Source organism: Sus scrofa, chromosome 12 (genome assembly GCF_054392235.1).
Source record: "Sus scrofa isolate SSC_HxYL_T2T_F1_AM1 chromosome 12, Sscrofa_HxYL_maternal_Yorkshire_Landrace_v2.0, whole genome shotgun sequence".
NCBI lineage: Eukaryota > Metazoa > Chordata > Mammalia > Artiodactyla > Suidae > Sus > Sus scrofa.
In genome coordinates, this window is record NC_139394.1 from 22,931,720 (window position 1) to 22,957,653 (window position 25,934).

Below are 25,934 nucleotides of genomic sequence, written 5' to 3' on the forward strand. Positions count from 1 at the left end.
TCCAAGTTCGTATTTTTAATTGGCTCAAATGACAAAGGTCCCCAGGGAGGCCCTGGGCGGGGGAGGTGACCTGGAGAGAACCTGGGAGAACAGGTCCCCTGCCAGCACCCACTTCTCCCACCTGCCACCTGTACCCCGACACGTCCAAGTGGAAAAAGGTCCCAGACCCTTTAAATAATCCTAAAAAACCACTGATGAGAGCAGACAGATGGAGGGGCTCTGGCACCTTCACACTGGTGATGAGGCTCCCTGACCCCCGTCCTGCCCAGGGTCCTGGCCCTCCCCAACCGTGTCTGAGGCTTCCATTCCAGACCCTGCCCCTGGCCACGTAGGGGACAGTGGAACTCCTCCTCCAGGACTATGGCAGGGACGCCGTGTAAACGTCAGCAGGATAGTCCACACTCGCGTCAGCAGCGGAGTCCAGACGCCTGAGCCCTCGACCTGCTGCCAGCCAGGGCTCCCAGGCACAGCGCAGGGCGGGAGAGGGTGGCAGCAGCTCGGAGCCAAGGTGCTGCCATGGGAGCTTCTTCCTCCCCAGTGTTTGCAGCCAGGTCCTCTGTGGGCAGCGGGAAGCCCAGCTGGCCCTCTCTGGCTCTGGAAGCTGTGGCAACAGGACCCTGGCCCGCAGGGTGGCGAGGGGGCACACTTACGCCCGGGCGCCCAGCTCTCCGACGCGCTGCCGCAGGTGAAAGGCAAATTCAAACATGGTGGCGGCGAGGCTCTGGTGGATGAGGTACCGGGGCAGGCGGCCCTGGGGGAGGCGAGAAGTTCCAGGAAGGCTTGCCCTGGGCAGGGGCTCCCCCTCAACAACTGGCACCAGCAGGGGGTGCTCTGGGCCAGGTGCAGCTCTGGATTGCAGCCCAGGCCGCCCTCTCCCCCGACCCCTGGCTGGGAGAACAGGCCGGGCCCGGGTCTTGGCACGAACCACACAAACAGACCCCAGGGGTGCTGGGCTGCCAGCCAGCTGCCCTTCCTCGGGGCCTCGGGAGTTAGAGGGAGAAAGAGGAGGCACAGGCCCTCCAGCAACTCAAGATGAGAGGACCATCTGGACCCTGCCCCAGATTTTAGAGTAAGAAAGGAGGCAGAGAGCAGGGGAGGCCCTGAGCAGGGCCGGGAGCAGCCAAGGTCACAGAGCAGAGTCGCCTCCACTCCACCGAGCCCCACCTTGAGATCTGTATTAAGGATCCAGACGAAGGTGCAGACGCGGGGGTTACTGGCTGCCTTGAGCACGATGAAGCCCCCAGGACCGTTCTCTCCCCTGAGGACAGAGGCACTGATGGAGGACCCTGGAGCCAGGCAAAACCCCTGACCCCCAGGCTACCCCATTCTGGGCCCATCGTGGACTGAGGTGGGACAGGGAAGCTGCTGGTCTAGCAACCCCTACCCTGCCTGAGCAGGGCGCAGGACAAGTGTCCCAGAGGCCACAGGCCCTGGCCTTCCACTCCACCGCCACATGATGCTCGAATCCTCCTACAACAGCCTGTCCATGTTTGCAGAGCCCCAGGGGCACGGAGCTGACCACCGTCCTAGCCCTCATCTAGTCTATCCAGGGAGTCCAGATCTGCTCCAGCCGAGGGAATGGCCTGGGTGGGTACATCTCACCCCAGCCCAGTTCTGGGAGTGGTGCAGTGCCTCTAAGCTCCAGGAGGGGGCGCCTTCTTGAGAGGCATCAGCGCCTGAGCTGTATGGTTCATATCCCATGTCTGGTTTTTTTTTGTTTTTTGGGGTTTTTTTGGTTTGTTTGTTTTTTAGGGCCACACAGGTGGCCATATGGAAGTTCCTAAGCTAGGGGTCCAAGAGGAGCTGTAGCTGCTGGCCTACACCCCAGCCACAGCAACTCTGGATCCTTAACCCACCATGCAGATCCTTAACCCACTGAGCGAGGCCAGGGATCGAACCCACGTCCTCATGGATACTAGTCAGGTTCATTACCACTGAGCCACGACGGGAACTCCCCCATCTCTGTTATATTTGCCCACAGCTCCCCTGATTCTGTAGATGAGGAAGTTGGCACCCAGAGGGGAAACGAGCTTGTCCTTCCCCCAGCAAGTCTGCGGTGGTGGCGGAGCAAGAGCTGACACTCAAAGACAGTGCTCTCTGTGGAACCCCAGGATGGAAGGGGAAGACGGGGTAGCTGGGAGGAGGCCACCTGCAGCACTAGGATGAGACAGCAGGGGACGTGGAGGACGCTTTGCGGCAGGGGCAGAAATGCCTCTTCCTTTGGAGGGACCTCTGAGGGATCTGGGAGAAAAGGCAAGGCCCAGGGAGAAAGGGACAAGGGGACCTGAGTCTCCTCAGGCAGGAGATGCTTCAGAACACAGCCTCAGAGTTCCTGTCGTGGCTGGGTGGGTTAGGAACCCAACTAGTATCCATGAGGATGGAGGTTCGATCCCTGGCCTCGCTCAGTGGGTTAAGGATCCGGTGCTGCCGTGAGCTGTGGTGTAGGTCGAAGACACAGCTCGGATCTGGCCTGGCTGTGGCCGTGGCGTAGGCCGGGCAGCTACAACTGCGATTGGATCCCTCGCCTGGGAACGTCAATGTGCCACAGGTGCGGCCATAAAAAGCAAAAAAAAAAAGAACAACACACAGCCTCCTGCTCAGGTCTCAGGCCAGCACGACCTCGAGGCTCCCCCTCCCCCGCGGCTGGTGCCTACTCCTCCCCACCTGGGTCTGCCCAGTGGCTGCCCTCCAGTCTGGCGGGGGTGGCGGTGGTTCCTGCCACTCCTTCCCCAGGCTCCAGCAGAGAAGCAGGACTAGGAAGCAGGAGGGGCGAAGTCCAGCGGGACGGGGACACAAAGGGGGCTCTACAGGCCGCCCTGTCCTGTAACCCACGGCCGTCAGGGGAGGGTCGGCGGGGACCGCCCCAGGCAAGGGGAGGCTCACCTGACGTATCTGTGCGTCGGGGGCTTGGCGCAGTGCGTGGTGGCGATGCCCGAGGACAGGTATCGGTCTCGGCGCCGCTCGATGCGGCGGACGTTCACGAAGTCCCTGGGGGGACAGGGGATTAGATCAGGCGCTGCCGAGAAGGTTCCAAGGGCAGGCGGCCTGCCTGAGGCGGGGGTCTTGGTGGGCGCTCACCTGGGGGAGACCACACCGCCCGCGGCCCCCGAAGACACATCGTAGGAGACGAGGGTGTTGTCTTCTACTCGCTGCAGGATCTGCGGTGCGGAGGGAGGTGCGGCCGCCCCGGGGAAAAGCTCAGGATAGCCCGGGGCCCGCCTGCTCTCTGCTCAGGCCCCTCAACTAAGAGCGAGTGCCATGCGGGGGCGCTGGGCCAGGCCCTCTGAGCACTCCCTCCTTCCACCCACACCCCCCTCTCCAGGAGGCGTGCGTACTGGCCACCTCCCTCTTACAGATGGGGAGACCGAGGCCCAGAGCAGTCCAATGACGGGACCTCGTCCCCTGGGGCTCACTGGTCCTGCTGGGGTACAACAACCGTGCCCTCCATATGCCGTGTCGCCCTGCCTCTGCCTGGAGGGGTGGCCAGGCCTGGCCCCCTGGCTGGGCGGCTCACCTGGCAGGCAGTCACCGTCTTGTTCCACAGCACCATCCTCTCGGGCTGCAGGATCACCTCCTGGTACACCAGCTCCGCAGGGCACGGCAGGAAGGTCTGGGCAGGGCGGGCAAAGGGCTGGGAGATGCCCGCCCCAGGGTCCCCCACCCCCGGCCCCCTCCACGAGTCCCAGGGAGGGCACGAGATTCCAGAACACTGCCTCCCACCCTCACCTTCAGGATGAAGGTCTTGCCATGAAAAGGAACCTCGATGGTGTACACAGTGTCCCCATATTCCTGTGGCAGGGACAGAAGGGTGGCAGGGAGGTGAGCAAGGGGACCAAGGGGGCGGCGGGAGTGGGGGCAGGAATGGCTGATCGGCAGGGTGGGTTCTGCACAGCTCAGGGGAGAAAGCTCCAGGAGTTTGGGGCTATGTGAGCAGCCGTTTAAACCCAGGGGTTCTGACAAAATGTCCTGCCGTGAGAGAAAGGCTTTTGATATCAAGTTAAAAGGCAGGAGCACAGCTGCGGCTGCGAGCATGAGGGACCGTGTCTCCAGGCCCACAAGGGCTGCCAGAGGAACTGGCCAGAGGAAAGGACAACGATGCTTCCCCTCTGTTTTCCAAGCTCTCTGCCATCCTTTTAGATAATAGTGTTTTGATCATGAAACAAAACACCGGACACAGGGCAGAAGCTTGGCTTCCCCTTCAAAGCCGGAGCCGAGGGAGCAGAGCAGCAGGGAGGGGGCGGGGGGCGGGGGGGAGGGTCAGCGGGAGACATCCAATCCAGCCAGACCGAGGGGCCCACCCCAGGGCCCAGCCCCCTCTCCTGGGGCAGGAATACGGTTCCAGCTCTGTGTGATCTTTGGGTCTATTTCGCAGGCCCCAGGAAAAAAGAGCGAACGCACCCCACGTGAAAACTCTCAGCACGTGTAGGCAGCTCAGGTGGGAGAGCGGTTGCTTACATTAGTCTTCTCAAACTTCCAGTTCTCCTCCTGGGCCAAGATCTGGTCCACCACTGCCATGGCCTCCTTCCCCTGGCGGATGTACTCCCGGTCCTGGTCGGGGAGGGGAGGCAGGAAGGGCTCAGCCTGGGATCGGCCCCCGAGCTCGTCAGGGCCCGGTCCTTCTCTGGACACTACCTGTCTCTTTCGGGAGCCCGACCCAGCCAGAGGTCCAGACATGGGACCCAGCGCAGGGATTCCTGGGCCTGGGGGCTGTGGCTGTGGCTGCTACCCCGGGGGGGTCCCAGGCAGGAAGCAGACCCATGGGCCTGCCACCCAGGGGGTGCTGACTGGCATTCAGACTGCCTGAGGCCCACCCTCTGCTGGGAAGCCCCTGCCCACCCTGGCTGCGCCCAGCCCTGGCCCCTCTAGGGGGTGCCCACCCGGGGTGGGGGCAGGCAGCCAAATACCTGGGCAGAGAAGCTTTTCTTCCCAACAACTTCTTCGTCTGATTCACTGTCAGACCCTGTGGGAAAACAAGCACGGATGACAATGGGAAGAGGTGGGGAGAGTGCGGGGAGCTGGTGGGGTTTGGGTACAAGTGCGATGATGTGGGGGGGATAAAAGCGTGTGGGAGAGGGCTGCTCACTCTCCCCAGGGAGCTGAGAGAAGGCACAGAAAGAACACACTCAGCCACCCCGCTCCTCTTCAAGCCCCGCCCGCCCTGGAGGCAGCTCCCTCGCCCACCAGCCGTCACCTGCGAAGGATTCTGGGGGTGAATAGAACTGGCCCTCGGACAGAGCACCGGAGAAGAGCAGGGGCCCTCGGGCGACAGCAGCCTGGGCAGCAAGGTACCCTGAGGGAGTAGATGTGGGCAGCCGTTGCCCGGACCAAGGAGAGTCAGGCCTTAAGACCCCCAGCCCGGGCTCACCCCAAGGCTCTCGGAGGCAGAGTCAGCAAGCTGGCTCAGAACCAGCTCTCATGCCTGAAACTCTCCTCTCTTGTTTTTTCGGGTTTTTGTTTTTGTTTTTGGTCTTTTATTTTAGGGCCAAACCCACAGCCCATGGAGGTTCCCAGGCTAGGGTGTAGCTATAGCTGCCAGCCTATACCACAGCCACAGCAATGTGGGATCCGAGCCAGGTCTGCACCACAGCTCATGGCAACGCCAGAACCTTAACCCACTGAGCGAGGCCAGGGATTGAACCCCCAACCTCATGATTCCTAGTCAGATTCGTTACCACTGAGCCACACCGGGAACTCCAAGCTCTCCTCTCTTGGGTGGGGATGACCCTCGCCGCACCCCCTCCCCCCGCCCAGCACTCACATCGCTCCTCCTCGGCCTCCTGGGGTAGGACTTTGAAGTCAAGGAACCAGGTCTCCAACCAGGCGAGGACAAAGGAGACGATGGGGAGCAGGTAGCCGAAAGCCCCTTTGCTGAGCAGCTGTGGAGGGAGGGGCTAAGCTCCATGGCAGGGGGATCCCCTAAGCCCAGAGCCCCACCCTGGGGCTACCACCCCTGGCACACACCCCACTTCAGGTTCCAGCTGCATGGGGACCCTCTGTGGCACATGCCTCTGGGATGGATGGATGAATGAATCCTGCAGCAGGCTAAACTAAGGTTAGACTGGAGGAGGAACTTTCTGTTCCCGGGGCTGCAGCAGGGTAAGTGGGGAAAGCCAGGGAAGGTGACCCCTTCAGGTATCAAAGGAGAGCTTCCCCCTCACCCCAACCCTGACAACAGCGCAGACACCCCACATCAGAGAAGCACGCCCTTCTTGGGAGAAGCCCATCCCTCAGGTCAGATGCCCACCAGACCAGTCAGACCCTGCAGCCACTAACCTCAGAGAGGATGACCTTGACAATGAGGAATGCACTGGACACCAGTGTGGTGACCTGCCCGAGGAGGGAGAGGGGACACAGAGGCTGAGGAGTGAGTCCTCCTCCGTCCCATCGCTTTCACCAGCCCTGCCAGGGCCCGAGAGCTGCCAGGAAAGTGGCATCTTACCGCAATCACCCACCAGTGCCGGAGCCGCAGCACAGCATAGCCCAGGAGCAGTCCGGAGAAGCGGAAGAAGGCCAGGACCTGGGGGGCGGCGGGGTGGGGGGGCATCAGAGGCCAGCCAATGGCCCTACCCCTGCTGATGGCAGGCCTCCCCCTCCAGTCCTGCTCCCCTAGGTCCCCACCACCCGGGAGGGAGAGAGGACCGAGTCGGTGTTCCTTTGGGGGTGACTCGCATGTGTCCTTGGATAGGGGTCTTGTCTTCCCCTCCCACCTGGGGGGGGGGGTGTCTCTGAAGGAGGGGCCTCGTCTAGGAAACCATCTGAACACTGAGGAGCTCCCTGAAGACGGAAGCCAAGTCTCCCTGATCAGCTTAGGACGTGTGTGGCAGGACGAAGAGGGTCGGGCCCTTGCGCCCCCTCTGCCCCCGGGATCCCCAAGATCACTCACAAAGATGTCAAAGAAGGAAGTTTTAAAGCTGTAGTAGATGATCTCCTGCTCCAAGTTCTTCCGGATGCCTGTGTTGGTCTGGAAGAGGGAGACGGGGTAAGTGTGCAGGCAGAACCACGTCCCCAGGGCTGCCCTTCATCCTCCTGAGGCGGGGAGGATGCAGGGGAAGGTGGAGCCTGGAGGCGAGGCTCTAAACGCTAAGCTACCACCCAAGGAGGCACCAGGGGAGCTGAGCCGGAGGCCTGAGACTCCAGCACTAATACTGCTGTTGATTTTTTTGTTTTTTTCTTTTTTAGGGCCACACCCACGGCATATGGCGGTTCCCAGGCTAGGGGTTGAAATGGAGCTGCAGCTGCGGCCTACACCACAGCCACAGCAACGCGGTGGGACCCGAGCTGCATCTGTGACCTACAGCACAGCTCATGGCACGAGGGATCCTTAACCCACTGAGTGAGGCCCGCAACCTCATGGTTTCTAGTCGGATTCGTTAACCACTGAGCCATGATGGGAACTCCACTAGTCGGTTCTTAATCACTGAGCCACAATGGCAACTCCTTTTTTTCTTTTTAAATACTGTGTCTCTAAGGACCCAGGGAGCCCAGACAGGCAGGGCTGAGCCTCTGACACTCATGGGCACGCTGCTCAGGAAGAGGCAGAGGGGCAGACCTGGAGGGCCTTGGGGCTGCGTGGTGGGGAGGGGAACGATGGGCCCAATGCGGGTAGGTAGGGCTGGCAGACAGGGTGCCGGGGGCCTGCCTCTCGCATAATTTCATCTCCCTCCCACTACTGTGGTGCTCCATCTTCCCAGCCAGGCATCCATCTGGGGTGATGGGGGCCAAGGGTGGGCAGTGGTGTCAGACGGAGCCCCAGGTGGCAAATCAATTGATTAGGTTTGTGCTTAATGGGCAAAATCCATCACGCTGCTAGAGAGGACAGCGTGCAGAGAGCAGCCTGGGCCTTGTTGTCCCCCATCCGCGCCCTAGCACACCCACACATTTCCAATAGGACCCCTGAGACCCTGGCTGGGGAGTGAGGGGTCTGGATGGACCCAGAGTAGACTGCAGCCTGACGCCTCGGGAGGAAGCAGGTGGCAGGCCTACACCGCTGCGAGTGGGGTGCCAGCCCCCAGAGAAGGAGCACAGAGGGACTCCGGGGAATGGAGCCCAGGAGCCCTGAAGGGGACAACCCTTCATCACCACCTAGACTGGGGCTTCGAATCTCTGGTGGGATATCCTGAATTGGGGCGGGGAGGCCTGTTAAAGATACAGACATTCAGACACTGGGTCTGAATCTCCAGGTGAGCTGAGCATCTGGAATGTCAAAAGCTCCTGGGTGATTCTGATGCTCGGGACAGGAGCCAGCAATGCAGACAGCCCCTTGAGCCCCTGGCACATCTCCACCACATGCCTCTATTTTGAGACCACTCCAAGCCCTGTGGAGTCCGTGACCCCCCTACCCCCAGCCTGACACCACACCTCACCCCAGCATGGCCCTCCTCTTACTCCTCAGACTGCTCCCTCTTGTGCTCCATCTTTTTTCTTTGTCTTTTTAGGGCTCCACCCGCAGCATATGGAGGTTCCCAGGCTAGGGGTTGAAATGGAGCTGTGGCTGCCAGCCTATACCACAGCCACAGCAATGTGGGATCCGAGCCATGTCTGCAACCTACACCACAGCTCACAGCAATGCTGGATCCTTAACCCACTGAGCGGGGCCAAGGATGGAACCCGAATCCTCATGGATACTAGTCACGTTTGTTACTGCTGAGCCACAACGGGAACTCCTGCCTACCTTTTTTTTTTATAGGGAACTTTCTCTCTGCTTGGGTACCCGCCTGCACTGACTGCATCAGGACTCAGAATAGCTGAGTTCCAGTCCCTGCTTTGCAGGCTCTGGCTTATAACCAGGCCAGGATCCCCGCATCCACTGGGTAACACACTGTCCGTTCAAGAACTATAAATACAGGAGTTCCCGTCGTGGCACAGTGGTTAACGAATCCGACTAGGAACCATGAGGTTGCGGGTTCGGTCCCTGCCCTTGCTCAGTGGGTTAAGGGTCCGGCGTTGCCGTGAGCTGTGGTGTAGGTCACAGACGCGGCTCGGATCCCGCGTTGCTGTGGCTCTGGCGTAGGCTGGTGGCTACAGCTCCGATTCGACCCCTAGCCTGGGAACCTCCATATGCCGAGGGAGCGGCCCAAGAAATAGCAACAACAACAACAACAACAACAATAACAACAACAACAAAAAAAAAACTATAAATACATATGCTCCAAAGTACAAAAACAAAATGACAAAACCAAGGAGTTCCCGCTGTGGTGCACTGGGTTAAGAATCTCACTGCAGTGACTCAGGTCACTGCAGAGGCACAGGTTCGATCCCCAGTCTGACACAGTGGGTTAAAGGATCTGGCGTTGCTGCAGCTGCAGTGTAGGTTGCAGCTGTGGCTCAGATTCAACCCCTGGCCCAGAGAACATCCATATGCTTTGGGTGCAGCCCTAATACAGAATAATAACAAAATGACAAAATCCGAAACGAATACAATTTTAATTGTCTACCAAGTGAAACATTATGTTAACTCTACTGTTAAATCCAGCATTCTGAAACTTTTCACCACATTCGAAAACAAGCTGGAGGTTAGATTTCCTCACTTTGCGAGAATTCCCAAGCCTGCATGATGATTGCTGAGCTATTCCAGCCAATACAGCCAGAGAGTTTTGAAAGTAAAATGATCCAAATGTTTTCACCTCTTTGCTGGCAAGAAAAAATATATACTGAATGAAGGATGTGGGTGAATTTTAGTGCCTTGCTTGGATGCTGGATGGGACCTCAAAAGGAAGAATGCCTAAGACCTTGGAAGCTCTTCAGCTGGCCCTGAACCTCAGCTCTCTCATCACAGTAAGATGGTCCCTAAGGTCCCTCGTGGCTGTGGCTTCTTGCTGCAGCTGCCCGCGCCTCTCTGTGCACAAAGGACAGTGACCTTCAGAGCCCTGCCTTGCCCTCCAGATTAAGATGCTCAGAATCAAACTTATCCTCTTCACCCCTAAACCAGCCCCTTCCCGAAACGCCTCGTTTCTAGCAACAAAGTTATCATTTTCCTGACACCTGGGCTTGAGATCTGGAGGAAGGGCACCTGCCACCCCGAACTCGGTCCCACTTTCTCACAAGGCCAATGAGGGGAGACTCAGAGAGGCTGCATCCCTTGCTGTAGAGAGGAGAAGCTGGGATGGGACCAAGCCTGGGATGCCCTGTTCCACGGCTCCTGCCTCTGCATCGGGGCCTGCTCTGCCCTGTTGGCACCCAGAGATCAGACCCCATCGCAGGGGGACAGGGTGGCAGACTGCTAGGTGGCATCTCACCAAACCCAAGAGGCCAAACTGGGGGACACTGGAGGGGTATTCAAAATGTGGAAGGAAAGGGGGGCACCATTGGGAACTGGGAGTTTTTACTGGTTGCTCCTTACCCCCTGCTTTAAGTTCAGTGCCTTGGACCCAGCGCAAAAGAATGTTTGCTGGGAGTTCCTGCTGTGCCTCAGTGGTAATGAACCCGACTAGTATCCATGAGGACACAGGTTCGATCCCTGGCCCCGCTCAGTGGGTTAAGGATCTGGCGTTGCCGAGAGCTGTGGTGTAGGTCGCAGATGCGGCTCGGATCCCGTTGCGGCTGTGGCTGTGGTGTAGGCTGACAGCTGTAGCTCTGATTCGACCCCTAGCCTGGGAACCTCCATATGCTGCGGGTGCGGTCCTAAAAAGCAAAATAATAATAGTAATAATAATAATAATAATAAATTAATAAATTTCACCAGCTCCACCAGAGCCCTTTGGGCTCTCCTTTCTCAAGAGTGTCCACTAGGGGGCAGTATGGTGCAAAGGTCTAGAGTGTGAACTCTGGAGCCAGAGGATCTGGATTCAAACCCTGCCTCCTTCACATACTTGCTGAGAGATTTCTGATAAATGATTCAAACTCTCTGAGCCCCATTTTCTTTCTCTGTTACATGAGAACAGCTGTTCTTATCTTCTCATTCTTCGTTTTAGTTGGAAATCACCCCCTCTTCCCCAGGCAACCCCTCCCCCATTCGGCAGATGGAGTAACTGAGGCCCAGACACTCCCCCCCCACCCCACCCCCAGCCCCACTCACGTTCAGCTCGATGATCCAGAGCAGGGAGATGAAGAGCAGGTCGAAGGTGACAAAGAGACAGAAGGTGCGGCGGACGTCGGAGATGGCCCGGCGCTTCTCGGGAGGCGGCGGGAGCAAGTGGGAGGGGAGGCTCTGGCTGTGGGACAGCGAGGCCACAGCTGGCAGGCTGCGCTCCAGGTCGCAGGCCAGCTCCCCGGACAGCTTGCTCATCCTGGTGGGTCCCCACCTCCAGGCAGGGAGGGCTGGGCCTCAGAGGCACGGCTGTGGGAAGGCGGGCGGCTGGTTCAGATCACAGAGATCAGAGTCCTGGAGGCACCAGTAACCCCCTGCATCCCTTCACATGTAGCCCCCAGGGACCTCTTTTGCTCCCAACTACATCTGACCCCGCACCCCACCTAACCCAGGGCCCTCTCTGCCCAATTTCCCTCCAGTGCCCTGACTTCTAGGCTGGAGGGGTCTGGGTCACCACCCCCTAAGCAGAGTCCTGCGGCCCCACGGTCCCCCTAGGAGGGGCCTCTGGGATCCTCCACGAGGCTGGGGGCAGAGCCTGCCCCTGCCAAGCCCTGCCCTGTGGTTCAGCCTCAGGCCCTGTCACCAGCCTCGGGCCCGCCCCCACCCCAGGAGAAGACTGCCCCAAGCTCTGTTCTTTGTTTTCCCAGCACAAAGCCACATTTCCCTCCGGCAGCCAGCCCTACCCTCCCACCCCCTAATCCATGGCAACTGGGAAGGACTTCCTGGAGCGGGGTCTCAGAGTGAGCCAGCTGGGCCTGGGATGGTGGGACAGAGGGGTGACATCTTGGTCCTTCTCTCTGGCCTCACCCCCACCACCCCCACCTGAGCACCAACCAGCACCACCCCTCTCTCAGGTCCCTCCAACTTGCTCCTCCTGGTGGCATCTCCAGGCCGCCCCTCTCACCCTGCTGCAGCCACTTCTCCACACGGCAGCCAGAGAAAGCGTTTTTAGAACACACATCAGATCCTGCTTGCAACCCTCCCGGGGCTCCCCACTGGTCCTAGGATAACGGCACCCTCCTCGCGACTCTGCCTGGCTCCTCTCTCAAGGCAAGGCCCCTGCCTCGGGGCCTGAGCCCCAGCTCTCCCCTGCGTGGAAAAGGCTTTCCAGTCCTCTCCACCGGCAGCTCCAAAGCCTCCTACCCTCCTGTTCCCGGGTCCCGGTTAATTTACGGGGCTCTACCCTCCTCAGGGAATTCTCACCATCCAGAATGATCTTACTCATTATTCTGCAAACTCTGCAGTGCAGGCCTTTCCCTGACTTGGTCACTGCTGTCTCCTGGGACCCAGCGCAAGGCTGGCACCTGATAGGTGTGGAATAATTGATGGCTGAATAAATGCATGACCCAGAGGGTGTCTTGTGGCCCTCAGCTCCGTGCTACGCAGGTAGAGAGGACCAGGGCAAACCCTAAAGAGAGGAAGAACCAGCCATCCTCCCGAGCTCCAACTGCACCCACAGAACAGGAGGGTGACTCCTATTCTTCAGACACAATAGCCACGGCTGAGAGGTGACCGGCCTTACCAAACATCCCTTAACCCTGTTCAATCATGAGGCTAAAATCCTCACGAACCCTAGAGACAAGAGGCCCCCAGACCACTCCCTCCCTGCCATGCAGCCTCCAGGCCTAAGGTCTCTGCTCCACCAATTTGCTGGCGGGAGCCCTGAGAGGCAGGGGAAGGACAGCGTGGTAGGGCCTGTCCTCCTGGGATGCAATCAAGAGTCTTCCTGGAGTTCCCGTTGTGGCACAGTGGTTAATGAATCCAACTAGGAACCATGAGGATGCGGGTTCAGTCCCTGCCCTTGCTCAGTGGGTTAACGATCCGGCGTTGCCGTAAGCTGTGGTATAGGTTGCAGAGGCGGCTCGGATCCTGCGTTGCTGTGGCTGTGGCGTAGGCTGGCGGCTACAGCTCCGATTCGACCCCTAGCCTGGGAACCTCCATATGCCGCGGGAGCGGCCCAAAGAAATAGCAAAAAGACAAAAAAAAAAAAAAAAAAAAAAAAAAAAAGAGTCTTCCTGAGGGAGCTCCCTTGGTAGTCCACTGGGTTAAGACTCCAAGTGCAGTGGCTCAGGTGGCTGAGGAGGTGTGGGTTCGATCCCCGGCCTGGCCTGGCCTGGCACGGCACATTGGGTTAAAGGATCTAGCATTACCACAGCTTTGGTGTAGGTCACAACTGTGGCTTGGATTCAGTCCCTGGCCCAGGAACTTCCATGTGCCATGAGTGTGGTCATTAAAAAAAAAAAAAAAAAAAAGGTCTACCAGAGACTTCTCACACACCAGCACTGGGGCTCAGGTTTGGGGGCCAGTAGAGGGGGAACCTAAATCTTTTTATTTTTTTGGTCTTTTTAGGGTTGCACCCGAGGCATATGGAAGTTTTCAGGCTGGGCATTGAAATGGAGCTGCAGCTCCTGGCCTATACCAGAGCCCACAGCAACTCGGGATCTGAGCCACGTCTGCAACCTACACCACAGTTCATGGTAATGCCGGATTCTTAACCCACTGATGAAAGCTTGGGATCGAACTCGAGTCCTCATGGTTCCTCGTCGGGTCTGTTACCGCTGAGTCATATCAGGAACTCCAGGAACCTCAATCTTTGTCCTTGATCCTTGATAGGCAAGATCTACCCGTCTCCCCTGCCCAGTCACCCTCTCCTCCGTACCCTTGCTGTCTGCTACCTTCCTTGGGCCCCACCATCTACTAAGTTCAAAACAAGCCCCCAGTCGGTGGCCAGAAGGAGGTTCTGAACCAGCTGGCTCGCCCACCCCTCTGCCTCTGCGCAAACCCAACAGACAGGCGCTCACTGTTCTCAGCGGTACCAGCCCAAGGCCACCTCCACTCCCACCCACTCGGGGTCCCCATGACAAGCTCATCTAGAGGATAGTGAAGGAAAGCTGGGCCCAGTCAGAAGAGGCCGCTGGCAACGGGACGCCCCAACATCCATCAGCGAGGTCTGGTGCCAGACTGCACGCTCAGTGCATCCCTCACGGTGACAGGGCTGCCGCTCCAGGGCAGGTGACATTTCCTTGTCTCTAATAGCCTTTTTGTCTCCTGCCAGACCTGTCTCCATCTCTCCTCCTCTCTCTGTCTCTCTCACAAATGTCCTCTCTACCTTTCTCGGGAAGCGTCTCTGCGTCCCTCTCCCGCGGCCGTCTTTGTTCGCCCCACTCTGGGCCTTCCTCTCCATCCCTCTCCCATCAGATCAGCCTCTCTCCCTTTCTCCAGGTTCCCCCCACGTGTCTCTCTCTCCTCTTTGCTGCCCTTCCCCTGACTCTCCACCCCCTCGGCCATCTCACCGCCGGGCGCTGCGGCTTCCCCACTCCCAGTCGGCTCCCGGGTCTGCCTTTCCCCCTGAGTTCTCCCTCCCTCTCTAGGGACAGGCCTTGGGTGGCAGCAGCTTGGGTGTGAGACACACTCGGAGTGGCAATGGCAGTGACACACACCCAGGCGTCCCTGGGGAAGCGTGAGACACAGATGGGGGCTGAGAGCAGAGGTGTTGGGGGGACCTGAGAGAGCTGCCGATGCAGGGGTGCGTGCCAGCCAGGAACGGGGGCTCTGCAGCTGGGGTGGGGCAGCCCAGAGTCACAGAGGGGTCCTATGTCACCCTCCCCGGTGAGAGGAACTCGGGGTCCCAATAAGCAAGAGCATGTCGAGGAGACTGAGCACAGGTCAGGAGTTAAGTAAGACCCGAGCCCCTGCTTGCGGGACAGCCACTGAGCCCGAGCAACTTCGAGCAAGTCCGTTTTAACAAACTCATTTCTCTACCTGGGAAAAAGGTCTGTGGGGGTTTGTTTGTTTGTTTTTCTTTTTGGGCCACCCCAAGGCATATGGAGCTCCTGGACCAGGGAGATACAAGCTGTCGCTGTGACCTAAGCCACAGAGGTGGCAATGCTGGATCCGTTAACCCACTGTGACAGGCCAGGGATTGAACCCATGTCCCAGGGCTACCAAGACATCACTGATCCCAGGGCGCCCCAGCAGGAACTCCAGTCTGTGGTTTGCTAAAAAACCCCTTTCTCAGGAAAGAAAAAAAACAAAATTGGAGCAAACAAATCCCTTACTTGGAACCTCAATATATAAAACAGATAAAAACAGAACTGGCATGGGTCCTGCCACAGGAAGTGGCCCCAGAGAACCCTGCTGGTCAGCCTTTCCTCCAGCTCCATCCAGGGTCACCCCTGAGGCACCTTATTGGAGGTGGCTTGAAAATAACCCCCTCCAGGTGACTTCAAAAGGCTTCTTCTTCTTCTTCTTCTTTTTTTTTTTTTTTTTTTTTTTGTCTTTTCTAGGGCCGCACCTGCAGCATATGGAGGTTCCCAGGCTAGGGGTCTAATCAGAGCTATAGCCACCAGCCTACACCACAGCCACAGCCACGGTGGATCCAAGCTGCATCTGCGACCTATACCACAGCTCACGGCAACATTGGATCCTTAACCCCACTGAGCAAGGCCAGGGATTGAACCCGCAACCTCATGGTTCCTAGTCGGATTCATTAGCCACTGAGCCATGATGGGAACTCCCTCAAAAGGCTTCTGAGCAACGTCAGACCACCTGCCAGTCTAAGAGGTGGAAACCTCCTGAGCCTGGAACTGCCCTCAACAGTCCCAAAGCACTTGTCCTCTAGGTCCCTCTCCCTGGAGGATGGGAGGTGGCGGCTGCTGAGCAGAGCAGCTGTGCCCGCCTCCACCCGCCACACCGCCCTCCTGACAGGGGAGGCGGGGGGAAGGAGTGTCAGGAGGCTGGAGGCGGCACCCCCCCCACCCCCGCCCCGCAAAGCCCACCGCCTGCTGTCACCGGCCTCCCCCCAGCGCCTTCAGAGGTGTCAAGAGTGGAACAGCACGTGGGGCGTGAAGGAGTCCGCCTGGGCTGGCTGTAGACTTGACACTTGATGTGTTTGTGGAAACTGAGCTGCCAAGGCGCGGGGTGAGCTAGGGGGAGGGTGGGAAGCGGAGGTTTTTTCCTCCTGGGTCAGAAGGGCCAGAGGGGTGGGAAGGAGCAGGCAAGTCAGGACACAGGGGAAGCTCAGGGGGGAAGGGGGGGGTGCGCACAGCCCTTCCAGCCCCTGCCAGGCCTTCTCTCACTTGCCCCAGGAAACGCTAGCCCGCTAGCCCAAGTGCCACAGGGGCTTTGGGGTGGGTCCCGACTCGGCGCTGACAGCAGCAGGCAGCTGATACCGTGGAAAGAGAACTGCACTCTGAGACCAGGATTCAAGTCTCGCTCTGCCCTTACCAGCCGTGTGCCCTGGAGCAAAAAAAACAGCCATTCTGAGACTGGTCTTTTCAGTTGCAATCAAAAAGGGGAACAATAATATACTTAATGCCACAGAGCAGTCCACCTAAAAATAGCTAAAATGGAGTTCCTCCTGCGGCGCAATGGGCTCGGCAGCGTCTCTGGAGCTGGGATGCAGGTTCAACCCTGGCACAATGGGTTGAGGACCCAACATTGCCATGTCTGGGGCACAGGAACCTCATATGCCATGAGGCGGCCAAAAAAAGAAAGGGTAAAATGGGAGTTCCCGCTGCAGCACAGTGGGTTAAGAATTTGATGCGGCGGCTTAGGTCACTACGGAGATGTGAGTTCAATCCTCAGCCTGGTGCAGTGGGTTAAAGGATCCGGTGTAAGTCACAACTGTGGCTGAGATTTGATTCGGGGCCCAGAAACTCCCATATGCCAAGGGTGCGGCCGTAAAATTTAAATAAAATTAGGAGTTCCTGTCGTGGCTCAGTGGAAAATGAATCTGCCTAGCATCCATGAGGACGCAGGTTTGATCCCTGGCCTCGCTCAGTGGGTTAAGGATTCAGCGTTGCCATGAGCTGTGGTGTAGGTCGCAGACGCTCGTGGCTCGGATCTGATGTTGCTGTGGCTGTGGTGTAGGCTGGCAGCAACAGCTCCGATTCGACCCCTGGCCTGGGAGCCTCCATATGCCATGGGTGCGGCCCTAAAAAAATAAACTTAAAAAAAATTGTTTGGGGGGGGGGGCTAAAAGAGTAAATGTTGGAGTTCCCGTTGTGGCACAGTGGTTAACGAATCCAACTAGGAACCATGAGGTTGCGGGTTCGGTCCCTGCCCTTGCTCAATGGGTTAACGATCCGGCGTTTCTGTGAGCTGTGGTGTAGGTCGCAGACACGGCTCGGATCCTGCGTTGCTGTGGCTCTGGCGTAGGCCGGTGGCTACAGCTCCAATTCAACCCCTAGCCTGGGAACCTCCATATGCCGCGGGAGCGGCCCAAGAAATAGCAAAAAGACAAAAAAAAAAAGAGTAAATGTTATGTTATGTATATTTTACCACAATAAAAAAGGCAGTAATAATTGCTACCCCAAGGGCTGGCATTTATGGAGGTGCCAGGAGAAGCATGGCGGGTGCTCGAGCTGTGGGAGTGGAGATGGAACAAGCAGCTGGCAAGGCCACGCGGGTGAGAGGGAAACTAAGTGTGGCTCATGCGGTGGCAGCGGGGGTGGGGGGTCACACACTACAATAATGTGCAATAAAATCACCCCGAAAGGTCTGAGTTCAAATCTGAGGCCCACAATTCACCTGCTGGGTGACCCAGCACAGGCTGCCCAGCCTTCAGCCCAGGTTCCCCCATGGATGCTCACCGAGGGCCCGGCTGCTCCAGCTCCAGGCCAGTGAGCATCCCCCGCAGGGGGTGGGGCGGGAAGTGGGAGCTGTCCCTCCCTGCCTAGGCTCTGGGGTGAAGGAGGAGGCCAGCACTGGTCTCGGATATTACCCCTCCCACTGGTGCCCCCCCAGGCACGCCCCTGGGCCTGATTGCCTGAGTTCTTAGGTGGCAGGGGCACAGAAAGGGTGCTTCCCAGGGCTCAGTCCCACCCCAGGCCGGATGGTCCAGCCATCTCTCTGAAGCTCCTGCAGGTGTTTCCTGGCCAAGGCAAGTCCCCAGTGTGGACACTGTCCCTCCCTCTCGGCAAGCCTCCGAGGCTGCAGCTGCAAACGGGGGAAGCCTGTCTTGACCCTCGGTCGTCTCGTGCATCAGAGGAGACAGCGATGCGTGGGGAGCACGAACAGCGGCCGGCACCACAGAGTAAGCGCTCAGTAGATGCTAACCAGCACCACCTCTGCGGTCCTCTCACCCTTTCCTCCGCCAGCTTCCGATGGACGGACAGCTGGGCCAAGCTGCACAAGTTCCAGTTAGATCCTTCCCCAAGCAGTGCTCTGTGACCCCAAGCAGAAGGAACACGTCTCACCTAAATCTAGAAATGATTCTCACTTCTGAGCCATGCGGCGTCTCCAAACCCTCTCCCCAGGCCCAGGGGACGGTGGCCCTGGGCTCTAAACACGCCCCCATGCCCGTGTTCCTTAGGAAACGCGAGCAGTAGCCCCACACTGGCCATGGGGGCTCCCCTGAGGGGCCTCTAACTCAGTACAGATCAGGAGGAATCAGCGAAGCCAAAAGGACTGGACGCCAAGCCAGGAGAAGGTTCGAACCCTGGACTCCTCCCCCGTACTGGTCACTGACCCTGTCTGGGCTGCAGTTTTCTCCTCTGTACAACGGCAGTAACAACAGCACCTACTTCTCAGAGGTATTATAAGGATTAAGTGACTTATTAAAAATAATGATCTGGAGTTCCCGTTGTGGCTCAGCACAGGCAATAAACTATCTGGGAAACAAACCCAACTAGTATCCATGAGGACACAGGTTCACTCTCTGGCCTCGCTCAGTGGGTTAAGGATCCAGGGTTGCCATGAGCTGCAACAAGATGGGCCTGGACAGCAAGACGAGACGGCCGCTGGCCAGGCTGGATGAAGCGGGCTCAGGGAGGGAGGACAGACCACTCAGGCCTGCGACAACAAGATGGGCCAGGAGAACAAATCTGGGCCGGCAACCACCCATCTGACCCCCGGCACACATCTCTCCTTTACTCATCACACCCCCTGCCAAGGGCTGGAGGATGGGGGGATCAGGGAGACTGAAGCTCAGAGAGGCCTGCCCACAGCTCCCCCAGCCTGGATGGAGCAGAGCTGATCCCAGGGGCTCATGGGCTTCCCTCAGGGCTAGGCTAGGACCTGGTACACCCACATGTGGCTGCCTCCAGAGCTTGTGCTGGCTGGAAGCAAGGTGTTGAAAGACCCCAAAGAGGAGTTCCTGCTGTGTCTCAGCGGGTTAAGAACCCGACTAGTGTCCACCAGGATGTGGGTTCGATCCTGGCCTCGCTCAGTGGGTTAAGGATCCAGCGTAGCTGTGAGCTTCCATGTAGGTCACAGACACAGCTTGGATCTGGCGTTGCTGTAACTGTGGCATAGGCCTGCAGCTGCAGCTCTGATTTGACCTCTAGCCTGGAAACTTCCATAGGTCATGGGTGTGGCTCTAAAAAGAAAACAAACAAAAACAAAAGACCCCAGAGAGCTCACAGCCACCCAGCCAGGGCCTGTAGAGATCCTAGCGTCCTCCCCTCCACACCCAATCTATCCACAAACCCTTCCTCATCCAGTGGGTCTCTGCCACTGCTCACCGCCACCATCGCCCCGTCTAGGGGAGCCCTCATCTCTCACCTGCTACAGCCTCCTGACCCCCCTTTGTCCTCATCCCAGGTCTATTCTGCACATGGCAACCAGAGGATCCTGGTGAAGGTCAAACCACACCTCTCCAATGCCCCAAACCTCCGACGGCTTCCAGCTGACCCAGAGTAAAGGCCCAAGTCCCCACCCCCACCCCACCCCAGCCTCCAAGCCCCCTCCTCTGCTGGAACCCTCTGCTCAGTCACACCGTCAAGCACTGTTTCCTGAACACATCAAGCGCGCTCGTGCCCCAGGACCCTTGCTCCTGCTGTCCCATCTGGAGTTCCTTCCCTAGGCCTCTGCAATGGTCCCTCCCTCCATTCTGGTCCCTCTGGTCCCCCTGGAGAGGCCTCCCCTGAACCCCCTATTCGGCCCTCCTTCCATGCCCTATCCTGAGTGCCTCTTCTTCACAGCACTGCTCACCCCAGACATATTATATGCTGACTGGTCTGTCTGCTCCTTGCCCTCTCCCACTGGAACGGGGACTGCAGTGCTCTGCTCACTACCCAGGCCGGTAGGAGGCTCAGAGGAAATACTCAGGAAACTGGACTGTTTACACCCTTCCCTGCGGCATCACATGCACACCCAGCCCTGAAGGAGAGGCCTCTCCTGGAGCTGGACTCCGCCCTCTGTGGCTGCACCGCCAGGAGCCAAGAGGAACTGGTTTCCTGGGCACCCTCAGGCAGAGGGCTGCTCCCCTCCTCTTCCCTGAGCCCCAGTTCACAGGGAGAAGATGAGGGGAGGCAGTTACATTCCTCAGATGGCGAGTCCCCAGCCCTCCTCTCTTGCTCTGGGGCTGGTACGCCTCCCCCAGTACCCTCCGGATCACGGGTGCTCCCAGGATACACGGTGGTCTGCTGGTCTCCCCTCTGTGCCTCCAGTCCCTCTGTTTCCTCATTCTGGAATGACCCCTCCTGCCAGGGGACTCCTATACTTCAGAGATCAGTTCAAGAGTCGCCTCCTGGGCAAACTCGCCCTCAGCCTCAGCCTGCCCCAAGCCCCGGTCTCAGGCTCAGCACGTCCCTGTGGGGGCACAGCTAGACAGGAGCCTCAGAGTCGTGCCTCCTCAGCCCCTGAGCCCCAGGGCACAGTATTCATGCATCTGGTAGGGTCACTGGCCTGTGGATCCGTAACACCCACCCTGGAACCAGGGAAAGGGCGAAGGGTGTGGGGGTTGGTCAGCAGACCGGAGTCAAAGGCCAAGTCCATTCCTTATCAGGCGTGTGCCCTTGACCAAATCAGTTTCCACATCTGTAAAAATGGGGATGGTAGAGTGCCCACTTCTCAGAGCTACTGGAAGGATTACAAATAGCACTTGAGGAGTTCCCGCTGTGGCGCAGTGGAAACAAATCTGACTAGGAACCATGAGGTTGTAGGTTCGATCTCTGGCCTCGCTCAGAGGGTTGAGGATCTGGCATGGCTGAGGCTGTGGTATAAGCTGGAAGCTGTAGCTCCGATTGGACCCCTAGCCTGGGAACCTCCATATGCCATGGGTGCAGTCCTAACAAGACGAAAAGACAAAAAAAAGAAATAAAGAGAGAAAGAGAGAAAGAGAGAAAGAAAGGAAAGAAAGAAAGAAAGAAAGAAAGAAAGAAAGAAAGAAAGAAAGAAAGAGAAAGAAAGGAAAGAAATATCACTCGAAACGTGCCTGTGTTTAATGAACAGTAGCTATTCCGGCCATGCTATTAGGGGCCATGGGTACAGTGTTCGAGGCGGGGGGCATGTGCAGCCTGGCGCTCTACCCAAACTCAAACTGAGGGTCCCTGTCAGCACGGCTGGGCAGCAGGATGGGCCCTGGCCTTAGGGTGCTGACCCTCTTGTAATTCAGGGCTCGGTGGCCCAGGCCATCAGCCTCGGCGCAGCTGGCTTAGTGCCCCCTACTCTGGGAAGTTCACTGGAGAACTAGGAATTTAAGGACAGGACAGGGCAGCCGTGACAAAATCTCAAAGCCCAAGCCAGGCTCTGTTTCTCTTTTCCTTCTGGGGAAGTGGAGAGGGCATAGTCAGGCCAAAACAGAAACTGTATTTATCACTGTCCTGTCCCCTCCCCTCCCCAGCTTGGGAGGTTCTGACGCTGGTACAGCTCACGGCCAAGTCCTAACAAACAGGAACCGACACAGCCCTCTGGCTCACTCCATGTGCGAGCCCTGTTCAATGTCAGAGATGCCCCCAGCTCTGTGGTCCTCTGACCCCTGGCCTACTCAAGGGCTGGAGAGCCAAGCCCCACCCCGCCCCTCGGTGCTGTCTAATAAAACTGAGGACTGGTGAGGTCAGGTTCTCAAGGTCAGTCTGGAAAGGGCCAGTCATCTTCCAGGGAGACCTGGGTCCTATCAGCCTCCTCAAGGGAAAGACCCCGCAGGGCTGGGGGCAGTTCGGTACAGACTCCTCCCAGCACCGGCCCTGACCAGCCAGAAGCCAGGCACAGCCTCTTCCCAGGGAGGACAAGTTCAGAGGGACACACAACTGGCCAGGTGGGATGCTTTCTTTGTCCCTTGTCCCACTGATGTGGTAGCTGCCCCTTTGGAAGCTGAGAGCCTGAGGGAGTTTCTGGGAGATAGTTGAGGACCTGGAGTCAGGAGCCGATTCTTTAAGTTCCTGCTGAGTGAACTGGGCCTCACGTCCCAAGTCTCAGCTTCCTTGTCTGTAAAATGGGGCCAACCATCTCTACCAATCACTGGAACAAGTGTGAGCTGTCAAACGTACAGGATTTTTGGTTTCATCTGCACCCCCTCCCCCAAACAAGTCTCGGCGTGGGAGAGCTCTGTTTAACACAGCCTGTGAACCGGGAGCCTACGGCGTGCCAGACGCGGGGCCGGTCTCCGGGGACATTCAGGGGCTCCAGGTCTGGTGAGGGAGGCTGCCGGATAAATAATGCACTGTGCCATGCGTGATCAGCACTTCCAGGGAGGAACAAACAAAGGACGTGGGCTCCCAGTGCAGGGAGCATCTGACCCAGGCTAGAGTGGGTGAGGTCAGGAAAGCTACAGGGAGGAGAAGCCTTTTAACTCAGGCATCTATCAGCTGGAGGCATGGGGACTCCAGGCTTGAACAAAGGCCCAGACTCTGGTTGACCGCCCAGGCCCAGGCCCCAGGCATGTATGCTGAGCCCGCCCCAGGACACTGGGTCCCAGGCCTCCAGACCTCCCCAGGGCATGGTCCCTGCAGGCTCCTAGCCTAAGGGGACACTTCCTCATGGCCAGGCAAGGAAAGGCCTCCCCAACCCTGGCAGAAGAGACACTTCCACTGGCAGCCCGCCCCCTCCCCCGCAAGGCTCTCCACGTAGAGCTCTGTGCTCAGAGGACCCAGCTCTCCATTCTCAGAGGCCGCCCTGTTCTCTACCTCCCTCTGCCAAGTTCGTTCTCCGCTTTAAGGCCCCTCACTGACGGTCGGCAACTCTGGGAAGTCATCTCTTAGGAACCCTGCTTCTCCCTTAGGTCCCCAGAGCTCCATGTACACATCCCTAGACTTAACGCTTGCCATGTAACGTCTATTTCCAGATTCATTTCAGGAGCAGACTAAACATCTGGCCTGGTCTTTTACTTTGGGGGGGTGCGCGCGTGTGTGTTTTTAGGGCCACACCCACAGCATATGAAGATCCCAGGCTAGGGGTCCAATAGGAGCTTACGCCACGGCCACAGCAATGCCAGATCCGAGCCATGTCTGCAACACCGGAGCCTTTAACTCACTGAGCAAGGCCAGGGATCGAATTCGGATCCTCACGGATACTAGTTGGGTTCGTTAGCACTAAGCCACAATGGGAACTCCTCTTTTACTCTTTTGGATTCAAAATCCAGATCTTGCCCCCAACACCCTCACCCCAGCGTTTTTGTTTTGTTTTGTTTCCTTTTTCAGCCACACCCACTGCAATATGGAAGTGCCCCGACCAGGGATCAAATCCAAGCTGCAGCTATGACCTACACCATAGCTGCAGTAATGCTGGATCCTGATCTCACTGTGCTGGCTGGGGATCAAACTGGTACCTCCACAGAGACAAGGCAGATCATGAACCCACTGTGCCACAGCGGGAACCTCCCACCCCAGCATTTTATTTACTGACAAAGAGTCAGGCTTTGGGGCTCTGGGACAGAATGAGAAGTAAGCCACATCAACTGTCCTGAAGCAGTTTGTAAAATTAAAAGTCAGAACCAGGGTTCTGTATTATCCTCATGTAAACAGTAAGAGCTAACACTTATTTATTGAACCGTCACATGCTCCCTGTTTTAAGTCCTAAACATACATTATTTCATTTGATCCTCACAATCACTCTATCAGGTGGCACATTACTATCTCCATTTGACAAATGAGGAAACCGAGGCAGGGACTTCATCGGGGTCACAAAACAGAGTCAAAACCCAGGAAATCTGGAGTTCCTGTCGTGGCGCAGTGGTTAACGAATCCGACTAGGAACCATGAGGTTTCGGGTTCGGTCCCTGCCCTTGCTCAGTGGGTTAACGATCTGGTGTTGCCATGAGCTGTGGTGTAGGTTGCAGACGCGGCTCGGATCCCTCATTGCTGTGGCTCTGGCGTAGGCCGGCAGCTACAGCTCCGATTGGACCCCTAGCCTGGGAACCTCCATATGCCGTGGGAGCAGCCCAAGAAATGGCAAAAAGACAAAAAGACAAAAAAAAAAAAAACAAACCAGGAAATCTGATTCTCAATCATCGTGCTACCATGGACAGGGCACTGCAGGGACTCAGAGGGGGCAATATTGCGCCTTGAGCGGTGGGCTGGGCAGAAGGTGATCCAAAGGTGATGCTGCCTGAGCAGAGCACTCCAGGACAAGCAGAAGGCAGCCCAGCCAATAAGAGGAGAAGGGGCTCTCCAGGCAGCGGGGCTGGTGCGTGCAAAGGCACAGAGACACAAAGCAGCAAGGTGTGGGTAAGCATGTCCTGCAGTGCCCTGTCGGACCTTAGGATACACACAGGAAGACTGGCGGGGAAGGCGTCAGATCAGAGAGAGCTCTGTAAATTGTGCTAAAGATGCAGCCTTTCCCATAGGCAATGGGAAAGCATCCAAGGGTTTTCGACAAGGAAGTGATACTATGAATTGTGTTTTTCAAGGATGAGAAGAATTGCAGTTTGGAGACTGAGCTGCAGGCAGCCATGACTGGAAGTTGCTGGAAAGCCACTGTGGTCATCCTGGTGAGAAACACATCAACGAGAGTGGTCACAGAAGAGAGGGAGGCACAGGACTAGATGTGAAGCATGTTCAGGAAGTCAGCTGGACTAAGTCACCTCTTAGATATGGGAGTTGAGGGAGAAATATATGATAATTATTAGGTTTCTGGCTGAGATGGGGTGGCAGAGAAAGAAGGAATCTGCAGGGGAAAAGAGCAGTTCAAGTTTAGACAGAGTGAATTCCAGCTGAAGTGGAGCTGTCCAACTAGTAGCCTAAGGCCAACTGAGGCTCCAGGGAGAGGCTTCGGTGAAAAGGTAGATCTGGACACGACTGGGGTATGTAGGTGGTGTAAAGCTGAAACCATGAGAGTGGATGAGACCATCCAGATCCAGAGTTAAGAGGCTGGCTGAGCAAGAGAGATGAATGTGAAACCGTGCTTCTACAGTCAGAAGAGCAGGAGGAAAATAAGGGGATGCCGACGCGGTGGAAGCCAAAAAAGAGGGTGATGGGTACGTGTTCACTACTGCAATTGAGAATTTATGTCACTGGTGTTATGCTCCTCTAAGAACTCAAGAAAGATACGTTAAAGGGCCCTTATAATGTCAACTGGGAAGTCATTCACTGTCGTTTCCAAAGGAAGTTGAGGGAGACCGGATGACGGTGAGACATTGACCTCCAGGAACTTGGAAATATTTTCCTCCTCATTCTCAGATCCTGACCCCTCCCCAGATCCTGACCTTTAATACCCTGATACCTTCCCCTTGCTTCTTCCCTCACAGCAACGTGAGAGGCTTTGGAGGGCGATCCGGGACGCCTTTCCAAGGCTCTCTCGAGTAGGCGGGGCCGTAGAGGGTCAACGCAGACGACCCTCCAACCCCGCGCTGAGTGGAGCGAGGCCGAGCATAGGAAGGGGGCGGAACCTGGAGCGCGGAGGGTGTGGGAAGGGTCGGACCGAACCACGAACGGACACCGGCTAGGGAGCCAGGATCCATCGGCGAGACGTAGCCCTCGTACCACCACCCGGTCCCAGTGACCTCTCGCGGACCCACCTGCACCATGTCAGCCACGGCTCCGGCTCTTCCCAGCCCCAGCCGCAATCTGGCTCCGAAGCTTCGGCGGCGCCTCCGAGCGGAAGGGGATCTCCTCTCGGCGCCACTTCCGCCACTGAGTCCGCCCCCGGGAGCGAACCGGGAGGTACTAGGCCCGAGGCACCGCCCCCTCTCCCAACCCCGCCCCCAAGCCCTCAGGCCCCGCCCACAAGGGCGGGAAATGGGGGCTGC

At 57.7% G+C, this 25,934-nt stretch overlaps 1 protein-coding gene across 2 annotated transcripts; it reads right to left on the bottom strand.

Moving 5' to 3' along the window:
* STARD3 (StAR related lipid transfer domain containing 3) lies at window positions 1–25,820 on the bottom strand. 2 transcript variants are annotated; one of them, NM_001143725.2, is made up of 15 exons: window positions 25,704–25,820; window positions 11,015–11,275; window positions 6,884–6,961; window positions 6,440–6,517; window positions 6,274–6,327; window positions 5,759–5,876; window positions 5,192–5,290; window positions 4,905–4,960; window positions 4,456–4,548; window positions 3,727–3,789; window positions 3,515–3,610; window positions 3,079–3,158; window positions 2,884–2,988; window positions 1,165–1,258; window positions 1–751 (listed from the first exon to the last, which is right to left on the bottom strand). In NM_001143725.2, the coding sequence occupies exons 2-15, from the start codon at window positions 11,222–11,224 to the stop codon at window positions 647–649; spliced, it is 1,329 nt and encodes a 442-aa protein (NP_001137197.2). In that variant the 5' UTR covers window positions 11,225–11,275; window positions 25,704–25,820; the 3' UTR covers window positions 1–646. The 2 variants fall into 2 exon arrangements, with proteins under 2 accessions (NP_001137197.2, XP_084838693.1); XM_084982567.1 differs by lacking the exons at window positions 1–751; window positions 1,165–1,258; window positions 2,884–2,988; window positions 3,079–3,158 and having other exon boundaries at window positions 3,306–3,610; window positions 6,453–6,517; window positions 25,704–25,789.
* Between the last annotated feature and the right edge of the window lie 114 nt (window positions 25,821–25,934).

Bases quoted from the DNA above. Each gene is read 5' to 3' on its own strand.
- STARD3 (NM_001143725.2), bottom strand. From the start codon at position 11,224: ATGAGCAAGCTGTCCGGGGAGCTGGCCTGCGACCTGGAGCGCAGCCTG. The intron at 3,790-4,455 runs GTAAGCAACCGC...TCCCTGCCACAG, and splicing joins GGAAGTTTGAGAAGACTAAT to GAATATGGGGACACTGTGTA. The intron at 2,989-3,078 runs GTGAGCGCCCAC...CTGTCCCCCCAG, and splicing joins GGCGGTGTGGTCTCCCCCAG to GGACTTCGTGAACGTCCGCC.